The following is a 15386-nucleotide window of genomic DNA, read 5'->3' on the forward strand; positions in this document are numbered from 1 at the left end:
AACCACGTTTCTCTTTCATAATTTTTCATTATTCTTGAGATGTGAAGTGATTTATCAGCAAAGAAAAAAAATATAGAGGCTTTATATTGTTGTAAGAAATTATTCCAATAAATCAAAGTGATTTTACACTTCAAAAAGTATGAATCTACCAAATGGTCTTTGGCCTAGCGGTAAGGGGTGACCCTCTCAAATGAGAGGTCATGAGTTCCAGTCTTACTAGGAGACATAGCTGCTAATTAAGAATATATGTTAGTTTGCCGTTTTAAAAAAAGAAAGCATGAATCTCTCTCTTTAAAGTTTTTAGAGAATACGAGTACAATAACCGTGTTTCTCTTCATAATTTTTCATTATTCTTGAGATGCAAAGTGATTTATCAGTAAAAAAGATGGACCCGCGCTAATGACAAGAACAAAAATACTATTTTTTGTGCTCTTTTTCTTCCAACGGTGGAGACGTGGTTTGTGTGTCTGTGTCAAGGGTTGTGTGAAAAGATAACGAATTGTAGATGATGATCAAAACATATGCTGTGTGAAAATAAAGGTGAAGGGATGGATTGAAAACACACACATCAGAAGTGATTTCTAATGAAATCGATGGAGGAGATCGGTCGCAACACCATCATAAACCCCAAATGAAAGCGTTAGCTTAAATGCTCAAAAAACAACCCCAAATGAAAACGTTAGATTAAATGCTCAAAAAACTCAATTGAAGCGTCACTATGTATCAAAATTAGGTTTATGGGATTGGATGGATTTTTGGGGGGGGAGAGAGAGAGAGAGAGAGAGAGAGAGAGAGAGAGAGAGAGAGAGAGAGAGAGAGAGAGAGAGAGAGAGAGAGAGAGACCCTTTTTTTTTTTTTAATTATTAAAATAAATAAATAACTATTAGATTTAAAAAAATGAAAAATAAATACCTCAAAGATATTCCAATCATTTCACTAAGGGACCAAATCTGTAACGAAACCAACTCAAAAGGATCATGAAACCGAAAAAATCGAGGTTTGAACTAAACCTCATAAAAAGTGAATACCACAAGGATCATTTTTGCATTTTTGTCATGATTATTATGGTAAATTACTCTTTTGATGTTGAACATATTGCCGATCACCATTATTTCGTTTATGATCTAATGTCCAGTTCCACACCTTGAGTTCTTGATAAGGATCTTGTCCTTAATGTCCATACTTGGACTATTGGATTGAAGAAAGTTTATTATTAATGCTATTGGGGACGTCATAAAGGTCAAAGAATTGGTCATTCTGCTTATGAAAAATTTGAAGCGAGGTCCTTATGTTCCATGTTCCAAATTTTAACCGATTGAACTTGAGTTTGTTTGCACTCATATCCATTGTCGACTAATACTACCTTCCTCACTATGATCTGTGATTCAATTTCAATTGTAGTATCGAGCCTTCTGATTGCCCATTCTTAATGTTTGCCAATGACGAATTGGTGATAAACCCCATCACCATCAACCTGTTTTGTATAATGGGATTTTATCACCCATACACATTTCTACGAGCTTCTAATAAATTCATGTACAAATTTTTTAAAATGAAGCATGAATTTAGTACTTGGGATTTTGTCACCCATTGGTCGCCCATTGCTTCTTTGGAAAGGGATTTTTCCTGACATTATCTTGAGTCAACATTCTTTATGTTGTAGACCAAGAACGCCAATGGTTTCAAACCATCCCATTTACCACAAAAGAGTTAATTTAGTTACATGATGTGACACTTGGTGTTGTCTATTTTTTTTGTCTTGAACACATGTACAAGTTTCAAGGACATGTCTTTTTCTTTCAATGAACTTCAAATTCCCTTTCACCAAACCTTAAAAAGATCAATGATAATTTCAATCCGAAATTGACTATAAAGTTATCAGTTTATTACAGTTTAAAATACAATTTAAAGAAATGCTAAAATGGCGATAATTTTTTATTTTTTTAATGCACACTTCTAGTACAAAACTTTTTTCATTTATTATTTTAAAAAGTAATTTAATGCTTTCAAATGTTATCAATTATTGTTATAAATCATGCTTATTCTTAATAATGTAGAGTATACGTGGCCAAAGAAGCAAATCTGACGAGTCACATAAGCATTATACAATACTTAAAATATTTTGCTTAATCTAGAAATAATTAGTTAATTTTACTATAATTGTTGAAACAAAATTGCTCACTTAATAGTTAATACTATTATCTCTTATAAATATAACAATTAAAAATAAATAAATATTTGAATGAATATAGATTTTTATTAATATGCTATTAAATATAGGAGGAATGAAATATTATATTATATTATATTATATATACTATATATACGATGATTACAGGAATATAGAAAAATACAGATCCCTATATATCAGCTTTCTCTCTCCTCCGCGTGTTATCAGATCGTCTGTCTCGCCACTCTCGTCTTCAATCTCATCACGTTCATTGTCACAACGTCACCAACTCTCTCTCTCTTCTAACCATTTACACACACACTCATAGTACACATAAAGAGGCATCGCAGAGAAAGGGGCGGAGGGCAGAAGGTTGACGGAAGGTGGTGGAGCAATGGCGGGAAACGATTGGATAAACAGTTACTTGGAGGCGATACTGGATGTCGGACCTGGACTTGACGATGCTAAATCCTCGCTGCTCCTCCGTGAGAGAGGCCGTTTTAGTCCGACTCGCTATTTCGTTGATAACGTTATCGGCTTTGATGAAACCGATCTCCATCGCTCTTGGGTTAAGGCAAGTTTTTTCTTTTTCTTTTTCAGTTGATCGATACATACACGCTACTTGTTTTTGTATCTGTATATGTTGATGCAAAAAATCAATCAAATCACGGGGTGTGCGTTTTTGCACTGTGTCTGTATCTTGCTCTGTTTTTCTTCTCAATTTGAAATTGGAAATGATTCTGTGTATACAGGCACAAGCGACGAGGAGTCCTCAAGAGAGGAACACTAGGCTTGAGAATATGTGTTGGAGGATCTGGAATTTGGCTCGACAGAAAAAACAGGTTTTTATTCCTTCAATTCGAATGTTTCCTCTGCTAATTTCTTCTCAATTTCCCGAATCTATACGAAAAAAGGAGAAGAATGTTTAATTCAACCGACAAATCGATTCAATTTTTATGTTCTCATTCTTGTTTGTTAGCTTGAGAGCGAGGTAGCCCAAAGAATGACCAAACGTCGCCTTGAGCGTGAACGTGGTCGCAAAGAAGCTGTGGCTGATATGTCAGAAGACTTATCAGAAGGGGAGAAAGGAGACACCATCACTGATGCTTCTGCTCATGGTGATAACAGCAACAGAGGCCGTTTACCTAGAATCAGCTCTACAGATGCTATGGAGGCATGGGCTAATCAACAAAAGGGGAAAAAACTTTACCTTGTACTCATAAGGTAAGCTATCCCTAATTCCCTAATTCCCTATCCACAATCCATTCGTGTTAACAATCTTTATTAAAGCTTTTGAAAACCAAATTTCTTGCAGTCTTCATGGTCTTATACGTGGTGAAAACATGGAGCTAGGGCGTGATTCTGATACAGGTGGTCAAGTAAAGTATGTGGTTGAACTCGCAAGGGCTTTAGCTTCAATGCCAGGTGTCTATCGAGTGGATTTGCTGACTAGGCAAGTAGCATCATCTGAAGTAGACTGGAGTTATGGTGAACCAACAGAAATGCTATCACCACACAATTCAAATAACTTAACAGATGAAATAGGCGAAAGTAGTGGCGCGTATATAATCCGTATTCCATTCGGACCAAAAGACAAATATATCCCTAAAGAATCCCTATGGCCTCACATACCCGAATTTGTTGATGGAGCACTTAGTCACATCATCCAAATGTCAAAAGTTTTGGGGGAGCAAGTAGGTGGGGGCCACCCTGTGTGGCCTGTAGCAATCCATGGTCATTATGCAGATGCAGGTGATTCAGCTGCTCTTTTGTCTGGTGCCCTAAATGTGCCTATGCTTTTTACTGGTCATTCTTTAGGGAGAGATAAGTTGGAGCAACTTTTGAGACAAGGGAGATTGTCTAAAGATGAAATAAATGATACGTATAAGATAATGAGAAGGATTGAGGCTGAAGAATTGACTGTTGATGCTTCTGAGGTTGTTATAACTAGTACAAGACAGGAGATTGAAGAACAATGGAGGTTGTATAATGGGTTTGACCCTGTTCTTGAAAGGAAGCTTAGGGCTAGGATTAGAAGGAATGTGAGCTGTTATGGAAGATTCATGCCTCGTATGGTTGTAAGTGACAAATCTTTCTTTTATTCTATTTATGTAGATATTAAGTGGCTCTATCTTCTAATTCAACCATTTTGAGTTTTGACCTCATATTTGTATATATATTAACAATCATATTATCCCTTGTAGGTGATTCCACCTGGAATGGAATTCAATCATATTATCCCACACGATGGTGACATGGATGCTGACATGGAAACAACAGAAGATCGCCAAGCTTCTCCGGACCCGCCTATCTGGACAGAGGTCCACTTCATTTCTCATTAATAATTTTTATTTATAATTTTAAAAAATCATCTCTCCTCAATATCAAAACTTGCAGATAATGCGATTCTTTACAAACCCAAGAAAGCCTATGATACTTGCACTTGCTAGGCCAGACCCAAAAAAGAACCTTATAACTTTGGTCAAAGCATTTGGGGAATGTCGCCCGTTACGCGAGCTTGCAAATCTTGTAAGTGTAAAGTTTACCCTAACAAGGGTATTTTGGTAATTTTGTTATTTTGGATATAACTTTTTTGGATTGATTTTACAGACGTTAATAATGGGTAACCGAGATAACATTGATGAGATGTCAAACACTAGTGCTTCCATGCTTCTTTCCATTATTAAAATGATTGATAAATATGATCTTTATGGTCAAGTGGCATACCCTAAACATCATAAGCAAAGTGAGGTCCCTGATATCTATCGTTTAGCAGCAAAAACAAAGGTAAAATTTTTGAAGAATTAAATAATTATGTTTCAGAAATAAATATTAAATCTTGTGTTGCTTTTGTTGGCAGGGTGTTTTTATTAATCCGGCTTTTATAGAGCCATTTGGACTCACATTAATTGAGGCTAGTCGGTTACCTTACCTTCTGAGTTATGATATATTTAGCAATTAAGGTATCGAGTTTTTATAATATTTAGTATAATTTATTAATTTTCTTTAAACAGGCTGCAGCTCATGGGCTACCAATGGTTGCCACAAAAAATGGAGGCCCTGTGGATATACACCGTGTAAGTTGTATTTCTTTAATAAAGCATAACAGGTTGTAAAAGACGGAAATACCCTTTTCATCCTTATTACTGGAAATAGCTCTAGTGACAAGACAGCTTGTACTGTGTTTGACTTGCATTGGACTGGGACTTGAATTCCCCTTTTAGATCTCTCATTTGTGCAAAAGACGTAAATGCCCTTTTTAATTTGTTGTAGGTACTTGACAATGGTTTACTTGTCGATCCCCACGATGAAAAATCCGTTGCTGACGCGTTACTAAAACTTGTAGCAGACAAACAACTTTGGTCAAAGTGCAGGTCAAACGGGTTAAGAAACATCCATTTATTTTCATGGACTGAACACTGCAAAACTTATCTTTCAAGAATTGCAAGTTGCAAACCAAGGCAACCTGGGTGGCTAAAAAATGGCAACGATAATGATGATGATGATGATGATGAAAATTCAGAAGCCGAATCACCAAGTGATTCTTTAAGAGACATGCAAGACATTTCTCTAAATCTAAAGTTTTCAATGGATAACTATGAAGATCAAAAGGGTAAAATAGAGAACGCAGTCATGTCGTATTCAAAGGGTGTCATGAAAGGAGAAAAAACCGACCAAGGGAAGTTCCCGGCGTTACGAAGGCGTAAGGGTATTTTTGTAATTGCGGTCGATGGTGATGACATTGGTGTTATTTTTGAAAATGTTAAGAAGGTTTTTGAGGCAGTGGAGAAGGAGAGGACGGAAGGTTCTATTGGGTTTATATTGGCTACATCGTTACAGATGGCGCAAGTTCATTCGTTTATGGTTTCGAAAGGGTTAAATTCGTCCGATTTTGACGCGTTTATTTGTAATAGTGGAGCCGATCTTTATTACACATCTTCTCATAGTGAAGATAATCCGTTTGTGTTTGATTTGTATTATCATTCGCATATTGAGTATAGGTGGGGTGGTGAAGGGCTTAGGAAGACTTTGCTTAGATGGGCGTCTTCTTTTGTTGACAAAAATAAAAATGGTGAACATGTTGTTATGGAAGATGAAGCGGTTTCAACCGATTATTGTTACGCTTTCAATGTTCACAATCCCACACTCGTAAGTTTATCTATCACTTCAACAGAACATGACATGACAGAACATTGAGACCGATGTGAATGAGACAAAATTCCACCTAAAAGGTGGGATAAGGACTGACGTCTTTTTCACACCTTTTTGGGTGGGCCCATCAGTACAACTTGTTATGTCTTGTCCAGTGTAACAAATGAGGCCATTATTGACTCATATTTTTATTGTTGTAGGTTCCTCCGGCGAAGGAACTTCGGAAGATGATGAGGATTCAAGCTCTTCGTTGTCATGTTATTTATTGCCAAAACGGGAAGAAGATAAATGTTATCCCGGTATTGGCGTCTCGTTCACAAGCCCTCAGGTAAAGTGTTGTCTGTCTGGATAAATAATGTTTAAAAAATATCGACAAAAAAGGAAGTAAAGAAATGAACAAGAACACTTAAAACGAAAAAAAATAATTATTTCCTTTATTAAATAAAAATACTATATATGATTTTTAGGTATTTGTATCTACGATGGGGAATGGAGTTATCGAAGGTGGTGGTTTTTATTGGAGAAAGTGGCGACACCGATTACGAAGGGTTTCTTGGTGGTGTTCATAAGTCGGTTATATTGAAGGGAGTTAGTACCAATAATAGCAACCTACTTCATGCCAACAGAATCTACCCTCTTTCTGACGTCATCCCCAAAGACAGCCCTAACGTTATTCAGACACCCCAAGATTTTACCAGTGCCGACATCCGCACAATGTTGGGAAACCTAGGAGTTCTCAAAGGATAAGAATTTGTTTTTGTTTTTTTTTTGGAAAGTTTATGAACTTGTATGTACAGTTCGGGAGCTGGAATGGCCGGATCTTGAGAAATAAAGCTATGGTAAAAGTTGTACCTTATGCATTGAAACTTATACCTTCTTTTTGAATTGGAATTTTTATTTTGGAATTAAAAAATATTTGTTTGACCTTGAAATGGGAATATTATTGATATGAAAGGCGTCTATCTTGCAAGCTAAGTTTGAGTTGGCTTGAGGGAAACCATGTAGTTGTAGAGATTAATAGTTTATGGCCAAATGGTGCAAAGATAGCCAGATAGGTCATCTATTTTCCACCTACAAATTGGCTGTCTTTCTGATGTATTAGATGCATGTAATAAAGACGAGTGTTGACAAAATACATGGCACTAATGTCGGTTTATAATAGGAATACATACATAGTTTTACCGTTATTCATCTTCTATCTATTTTTCGTAATTATAAAATCATTCTTGTTTAAGAAAACATTTTTTTCATTACTTGCTTTTGATATCAAGGTAAGAATTTTTTTTTGAACACCTAATTTATAAACTAGCAAGAAACTGACAAAAATAAACCAATTACATAATTTCTTTCTTATCAATTTAGTCACTGAATTATTGAAGTATCTTTTTTTTTTTAAAAAAAAATTAGCAGATTACTATTATTATAAAAATCATTAAAAACAATAGTTCAATTGTTAAATTAATAAAACAGAGAAGTTCATTTTGTTTTGTTTTGTTCTTTTTGTATTTTGCTCTTTCTTAAAAACAATGTAACTCGAACATAAGTTTTATATTTTTAAATAAAATATATATATATATATATATATATATATATATATATATATATATAATAGTCTATTCACCACAAAAATACATAATAGCTACATCAATAAAAATACAAAAATATAACAACTTTCGTATTTTGCCCTTTTATCATATATATATATATATATATATATATATATATATATATATATAAGTTTAAAAAACTGTGTACCATTGAATATCACTATTGTTTTACGATCATCTCTTATATCGACTGTTCAAATGGTGCAGTTTGTCATTTAAAATAAATCATATATTATTTACGCTTGCTTTGATTTTTTTAAAACGAAAAAATAATTTATTCCTAATCTATTCATAAACACCATTTATGTCTTCTAATGAAACTTTAATCCATGATCTTTCATTTGAGAGAGCACTCCTTATCGATAGATCAAAGACCCTTTGGTTTTTATGCTAGCTTTGATAATTTTGGCTCACGATAGAGAAATTTAATTAGCCACAACTTGTGTTCTTTTATTTATTGCTATATCTTTGTTATAATTAATTGGTCGCCCACATTTCAAACCTAAAATTTTCAAATAATTTTGAATGAATTCTAGTGAGACGAGCAAGTCCAACGGAGTGGCAATAAAGTTAGGTCAACTTCTAAACCCAAACTTCTTTAATAGGCCATCAATTCATGGTCAACCATTTATGCCCACAAGTAACCATCAAACATTCAAAACTTGATATATATATATATATATATATATATATATATATATATATATATATATATATATATATATATATATATATATATATATATATATATATATATATATATATATATATATATATATATATATATATATAGTAAGTTGCAATTTTGGTCCCTTTAGTTTGGTTAGATATGCATGTTTATTCTAACCTTCAAAAAAATTAATAGGGACCATTGATGTGGTTTTGAGAACATTACACATGTGGTCCTTTGTCTAACTTTTTTCTTTAAACGTAAATCTAATTTACTTCTAAACTATCATTTAATTTTATGTATGTCTACGATGAAACTTAAACATCAATCATAATGAGATGACAATATTGAATGTTGTTGAGCTAAAAACCCTTTGATAAAAAGACAATTTTACTCTTTTTATTTTTTTTTCCTCTCTGTTACTTATTTATATTAATTAAAATAAAAAATAAAAAGGAGTTTATTAACTCACTCCACCCCTACCTCTCCTTCACCGCCATCTAACACCCCCTTACTTATCTTCGGGTATGAGGTATCAAATCAAATACTTCATCTCCGACAACTAAAAACACCTTATTCACAGCACATCACTTTAGTGGTCTTCGTTGATACAAGGGCGGAATTTTAACATATGATTTTGGGGGTCAAAAAATATAATATGTATAAAAATCGGTGAGCAGAGGCGGCTACCGTCAAAGTTTTATATTTTTTGGTTTAATATATATAACATTAAAGTATAGGGTACTATTTGTAAAAAAAAAAAAAAAAAAAAAAAAAAAAAAAAAAAAAAAAAAAAAAAAAGGGGAGGGGAGGGGAGGCCACAGCCGCCCTTACCCTAATAAAGGTTCACCCATGCGTTGATAACTTGATATCCATAAATGAGCTCACTCGACGCGGTTAACAAATCCTATTTGTTGGTGGGCATGCGCCTACAACATTAAACCATCAACATTTAACAACACTAGTCACGCTTTCCCAAGTATCTTCTTACCAATGTCATTAATGAAAACACCACTCTTTCCTTCCTTTTATCATATTTCTCTTTTTCCGATAACATCCAAAATTTCCCAACAAAATTCATAACCACCACATGTAAAACACAATCTAGATTCAAAATGAATGAAAAACATATCCCAATAAGTAAACTGCAAATACGATTATTAGATTAAGCAGCAAAGCAATGGATACCGATTTTAATATTTATTTATGGGTAAATGTCATTATAGCCCAATCAACTATTATCATTTATCCGATTTAGTCAGTAAAAAGTTTTTTTTTTTTTTTGCTCAATAGATCATTAAACTTACAACTTACCTATTAGTTAAGTCACTTTCGTTAGTTTTTAATATATCTTTCGTTAACTAGTTATTATAAATTATACGAATGGTCCTTATGATTTCAATTTCTTTCGTGGTTGGTCCTACACCAGCACATTCATCACCGACATCATCACATTCAATTTCGACAACCACCACCCTTCACCTCAGGCAACCCCGTTAACCATTATCCTAACATACGATCACTCAAAAAAAAAAAAAAAACTCAATCGATTTTAATTTTAATAAAAAAACAATTTCAACGATTTCAATTTTAAGGAATGTATTTTTTTTAAAAGATATGTTCATAATCAACATTAATGAAAGTGTAACAATGTCTATTTGCTAAAAAAAATTAATTACCAATAAGATATTCGTAAGTTAATTTTTTCTTACAAAAAATGCATCAATACTCCTTATCTTCACAAAGTATATACATGACATGTTTATTTAAACTGGATTATCCAAATGAAATTATTACACCATACAACACTAAATGCAATTCACTAACTACCAACGTATATATTTTTATTTGCGACAAGAACCCCATTTTAAAAATTGATCATGCAACTATTTCACTAAATAATATTAAATGCAGTTTGCAAACTTCTACGATGAGCATTTTAGTGATCTAGCATATTTTTGGTCGATTTAAGGGATTTAAGTGGTTAAAATTTCTATCAAATGTATCGTATTTTTACTTAAAATTGACTGGTAAACTAAAATCTAAATAAAAAATCGTGGGGGTTGCTCGAGGTGAACGTTGGTGGGTGTCAGAAGTGAACGGTAGGGTGCATGTGATGAACGATGCTGGTAAAGGACCCACCACAAAAGAAATTGAAACCATAGGGATCATTCTTGTAAATTATAATAATTGGTTAACGAAAGTGACTTAATAGACATGTAAGTTGTAAGTTTAATGACCTATTGACATGGTTGTAGAACTTGGTACTCGGTACCTACTCGGCCGACTACCGAGTAGCGAGTACTCGAGAGTACTCGGATTCGGTAATTCATATAGAAATATTTTTAGAGTACTCGGATTCGGTAGTTCATATAGAAATATTTTTAGGGAAATTATATATGTCAAAATCATAAGTTAAAACCATAAGTTGAATAATATATATAACAAAATTAGATACATGTGAATACACAAAAACTAAAAAAACATACAATGGTCCCATTTCGTGAATAATTATTGAAAGTTTAAGATATATATATATATATATATATATATATATATATATATATATATATATATATATAGTAGTAATCACATATGTGTGTGTTAAATAATAAATCATTAAATATACTATACACATTAATCCCCGAGGTGTCCGAGTTTTACAACAATGTTCGCTTCCATAAGGAGAGGATCGGAGAGTACTCGGATTTTGTAACTCGCCTCGGTATTCGGTAAGGGGCCGAGTAGCGAGTACTCAGACGAGTACTTGAGCAAATCGGCGAGTTTTACAACACTGCCTATTGAGCAAAAAAAAAAATACTTTAGTGACCAAATAGAATAAATGACGATAGTTGAGTGAGTTATAATGACATTTACCCTTTATTTATTCCAAAAAATGGTTTTCATATATCCTAAAATAATTCCATAGCTCGAGTAAACTTCACCTTTTTCCTTTTCATATGAAGCCAGAAATAAAGCATATTACTTCCAAATGTACTTTTATATTGGCTCAACTGAGGAATTTCATAGTAACCAATGGGTTGGGCTCAAGCTTGTAGTTAGAGTACACATGGAATCATAAGGCAATTAATCAATCAACAATGCAAAAACCTGACTTTTTGTTCTTCAATGGACAAGAATATGATTTCTGGTACCTTTTAATCATCACCAACTTCATAAGATATTCATATAATTCAATAGAAATGGCGAATTGTCATTTTAGACTTTAGATGACGAGAAAAAAGACTAGATTTTGAATGGTTGTAGGCATCGTTAATCAGTGGTAGAGGTACCTTAAGCATAGTGAGGTGTAATGCACCACTTGGAAGTGGTCCCATATTGAATATATGTATAATTTTGTTTTCATAAACAATGGTCAGCAATTACAAAATGAGCTCGTGGAGAAACCCACATCACATCTTCTAAATTAGCCGTTGGAAATTGTTCAAATTCGCTGGAGGAGGCTGATTTACTGAGTTTGTATCATTGTATGTGTCTTTTTCTTTTTGAAGTTTATTACCTGTTTTTGCTCACATCTCCCGAAATTACTCAGATTTGCCGGAGCTTTAAATGTTGGAGTTTGATACATGTTTTTTTTTTTGGAACCGGCAAATAATATTAATAATAAAAACCACCAACCTAGCAAGACGCTAGGGGGGGGGGGGGGGGGGGGGGAAGAGTACAAAAGAGAATTTTTTACATGCAAATAAAAGGATTGATACACCAATCAATCCATTGAAAAGTACATTGTTTTCTCCTATATTTCATCCATAGGAACACCGTGGATTTTACCAGGTCAACCACTTTGGCAGGGGAAGTTCTTGCTTTTTTGAACACCCAATCACACCTTACCTTCCAAAGAATCCAAGTAGTCCCATAGCAAATACTAATTAAGGATCTCCTTTTCTTTTCACATAATCCCCACTGCGTTGTGAAAGCCAACATCTCCTCAACAGATTCAAAGTGAATATTTGCTAGGTCACACCAGCTAAGCACCCATTCCCATACCCTTACAGCCATCGGACAACGAAAAAGCACATGGGCTGTATCTTCTTCTGCATTCTCGCAATAAGAACACATTGGGGAAGTGATTTGGATACCGCGTTTGAGGAGAGCACAAGCAGTTGGGATTCTTTCTAATTTTTCCCTCCACATGAAACAGGTGACCTTCAGTGGGATTTCATGCACCCATTTTAGTGTAGTTTCCACCGTAGGTACGTTCCATTGGTCAATTTTTTTTTTTTGAGTCTATCAACGTGGAATACCCCATCGCTAGCTAGGGTACACACCCACTTATCATTTCCCTGCGTGGTTTGGAGATCACTGATTCTGAGAAACAGCGTGGTTTGATACATGTTTTTTAGCTTTTTTTTGTGTGTAAATGTTAGAGCTTTAAATGTTTCTGTTCTTTAAATGTTTATTTAAATTTCTCAAAGCCGATGAAATTGTGCTTTGAGTTTTAATGGTTGTGCTTTTAATCGCATTTATTTTTAGAATTTTTAGAATTTTTAATTTTATTTTTATCAGCAAACTAACCTACTCCTAAAACCATCTATGTCTCTTAACGAGATTTGAATCCATGACCTCTCATTTGAGAGTGTCTCTCCTTACTGCCAGGCCAAAGACCATTTAAATGCTACAAGATGAAAGATTTGTCAACTTTAAGAGTATATCCAACTTTGCTAAAGTGATGGTGGAAACGAAAATGCATTGGTTTTTCCTTTGATCTATCTATTAGTGAAGTTGACATTGGTTTAGCCGGTGACAACCGTAACCATAGAGATATGTTTTTCTACATTGAAGCTTGTGGAGTCAAATTTGCACAATAAAATATCAGATTAGCTTTAACATGATTGTGTAATTTGTGCGGTTGAAAAATAAGCATTTTACAAAGTTACAAATGAGCATGTTAGGAATCATTCCAAATTATGGCACCTCCACGGGAACAATTGTAAAATAATATGTAGTTCAAAGTTTAATGTTATTTTTTTTATTACTTTTAACTTTTCTAATTAGTTTTTTATTATTTTTATTTTATTTATTATATTCAATATATAGTGGACCTCGGTTGATTTAGTGTAACATCCCGATTTTCATAATATATTTTTTTCATTATTATTTGTTCAGTTAAATCATAGTATACTTAATTTATGCAGAAAAATGATGTCAATGCGCGTGTGTACGATCAAACATTGCCCTTCTCATGATTTGAAGAAGTACCTAGAAATATTTTTAATCAACTGAATAAGCACATAGCTTAGTGAGTTTCCCAAAATATCATCTATTATAATACATATACAAACATATATCGAGTATCTAGACTTACAATCGCTTAAGTTGCTATTGTCATTATCTAGACTCACAATCTCTTAAGTTGCTATTGCTATCACCTCGACTTTTGAGTATCTAGGCTCACAATCGCTTAACTTGCTATTACCTTTATTTAGACTTACAATTGCTTAAGTTGTTATTGCCCTTATTTAGACTCATAATCGCTTAAGTTGCTATTGCTATCAACTCACCCCTTGGTCTTTAGCGTAGAGTTGGTCCGCCTACATCTTGATCTTCTACACGAAATGGGAATGGCTCGGCCTTTTATAGATCATATAAACAAATAGCATTACAAACAACATCCCTTCTCTCAGTCTTATAGTAAATCAAAACCTAATAGCATACCAGGCCAACTACATCCAAATAATTTAAGTACAATGACATCAAGCACATATAGACTATACTATTGACTCTACTTTACTAGTTCATATATCCTAACGTACATGGATATATATTATAATACATAGTATAGTGAGGTAACTCACCTGATTGGGGTGGAATATCATCGGGAAGCCAACTCCTGGGCTAATGCTTTAGCTTATCTCTTTTAAACAACCTAGGTACGAATATTATTGTGCTTCAGTAATCGTTTGTATTTATACTATTTCCTGGATTCCTCGACAATCTCAATGAATACATCGAAGGTAGGGTCCGTTTGGTATACAGAATATACTTTTTGAAAATCTCACTTTAAACACTTTACTAAATCTAGCCTAGACATCATTCTTGTAAGTAGATCAATCAATATTATGATTGGAATCTGTCACACCCCCAAACCTGAACGGCGGAAACGTTCGGGGGCGGATGACTTCATGTGGTAACGTAACAAATGAATACATAGTAAAGAAAGCAATACAACCATCATATATATAATTGAAAGTTTACATTTGTCAAAAGTTACATGCTCAAAACTCAATTACAATATGATGTCAAAATACGAGATTAAACTGGCGCCGCAGCATCCCTTCATCAAAAGCGAAATGAATACCTGAAATTACTGATTTCCTGGGACATACAAGTAATTTTGAAAGAGTAGATCAGCATTTAAGCTGGTGAATTTCATAAGTATTTAAGTGACAATGTTTGAATGAAATGAAATGTTTTATCTTTGTTTGTTTGTGTTTAGAAAATCCTATATTTTCTACTAGTATAAAAGTAGCCTTCACTCAAGACCAATGTTTGTTTCCAAAATGTATGTAAATGTAAAATAACCAACGAGTTTGAAAACCTTGTAAATCAATGCATTTTTAATACCCCTTGTGAGTTTTATAACCATACTATTGACTCGGAATGCCTATACACAACGTTCTTCAGGCGTTGGAATGTTATGACGTTTGTCACCCCAAACGGTGGACTGCAGCTAACAGTCAGGGCGCGGGTTGTCAAGCCCGTATAGATCTATACACAAACACCATGCTCCCCCTCCAAGGGATTCTGGTATATAATACAAGACTTG

The 15386-nt window shown here is 33.8% G+C and overlaps 1 protein-coding gene across 1 annotated transcript; it reads left to right on the forward strand.

Moving 5' to 3' along the window:
* The first annotated feature begins 2366 nt into the window (after window positions 1-2366).
* LOC111881846 (probable sucrose-phosphate synthase 1) lies at window positions 2367-7276 on the forward strand. The gene is made up of 12 exons (XM_023878236.3): window positions 2367-2744; window positions 2923-3012; window positions 3150-3394; window positions 3486-4248; window positions 4375-4491; window positions 4568-4699; window positions 4781-4957; window positions 5031-5084; window positions 5185-5247; window positions 5444-6319; window positions 6523-6650; window positions 6790-7276. The coding sequence occupies exons 1-12, from the start codon at window positions 2565-2567 to the stop codon at window positions 7067-7069; spliced, it is 3105 nt and encodes a 1034-aa protein (XP_023734004.2). The 5' UTR covers window positions 2367-2564; the 3' UTR covers window positions 7070-7276.
* The last annotated feature ends 8110 nt before the right edge of the window (window positions 7277-15386 follow it).

This window comes from Lactuca sativa, chromosome 5 (assembly GCF_002870075.4).
Source record: "Lactuca sativa cultivar Salinas chromosome 5, Lsat_Salinas_v11, whole genome shotgun sequence".
NCBI classification, from domain to species: domain Eukaryota; kingdom Viridiplantae; phylum Streptophyta; class Magnoliopsida; order Asterales; family Asteraceae; genus Lactuca; species Lactuca sativa.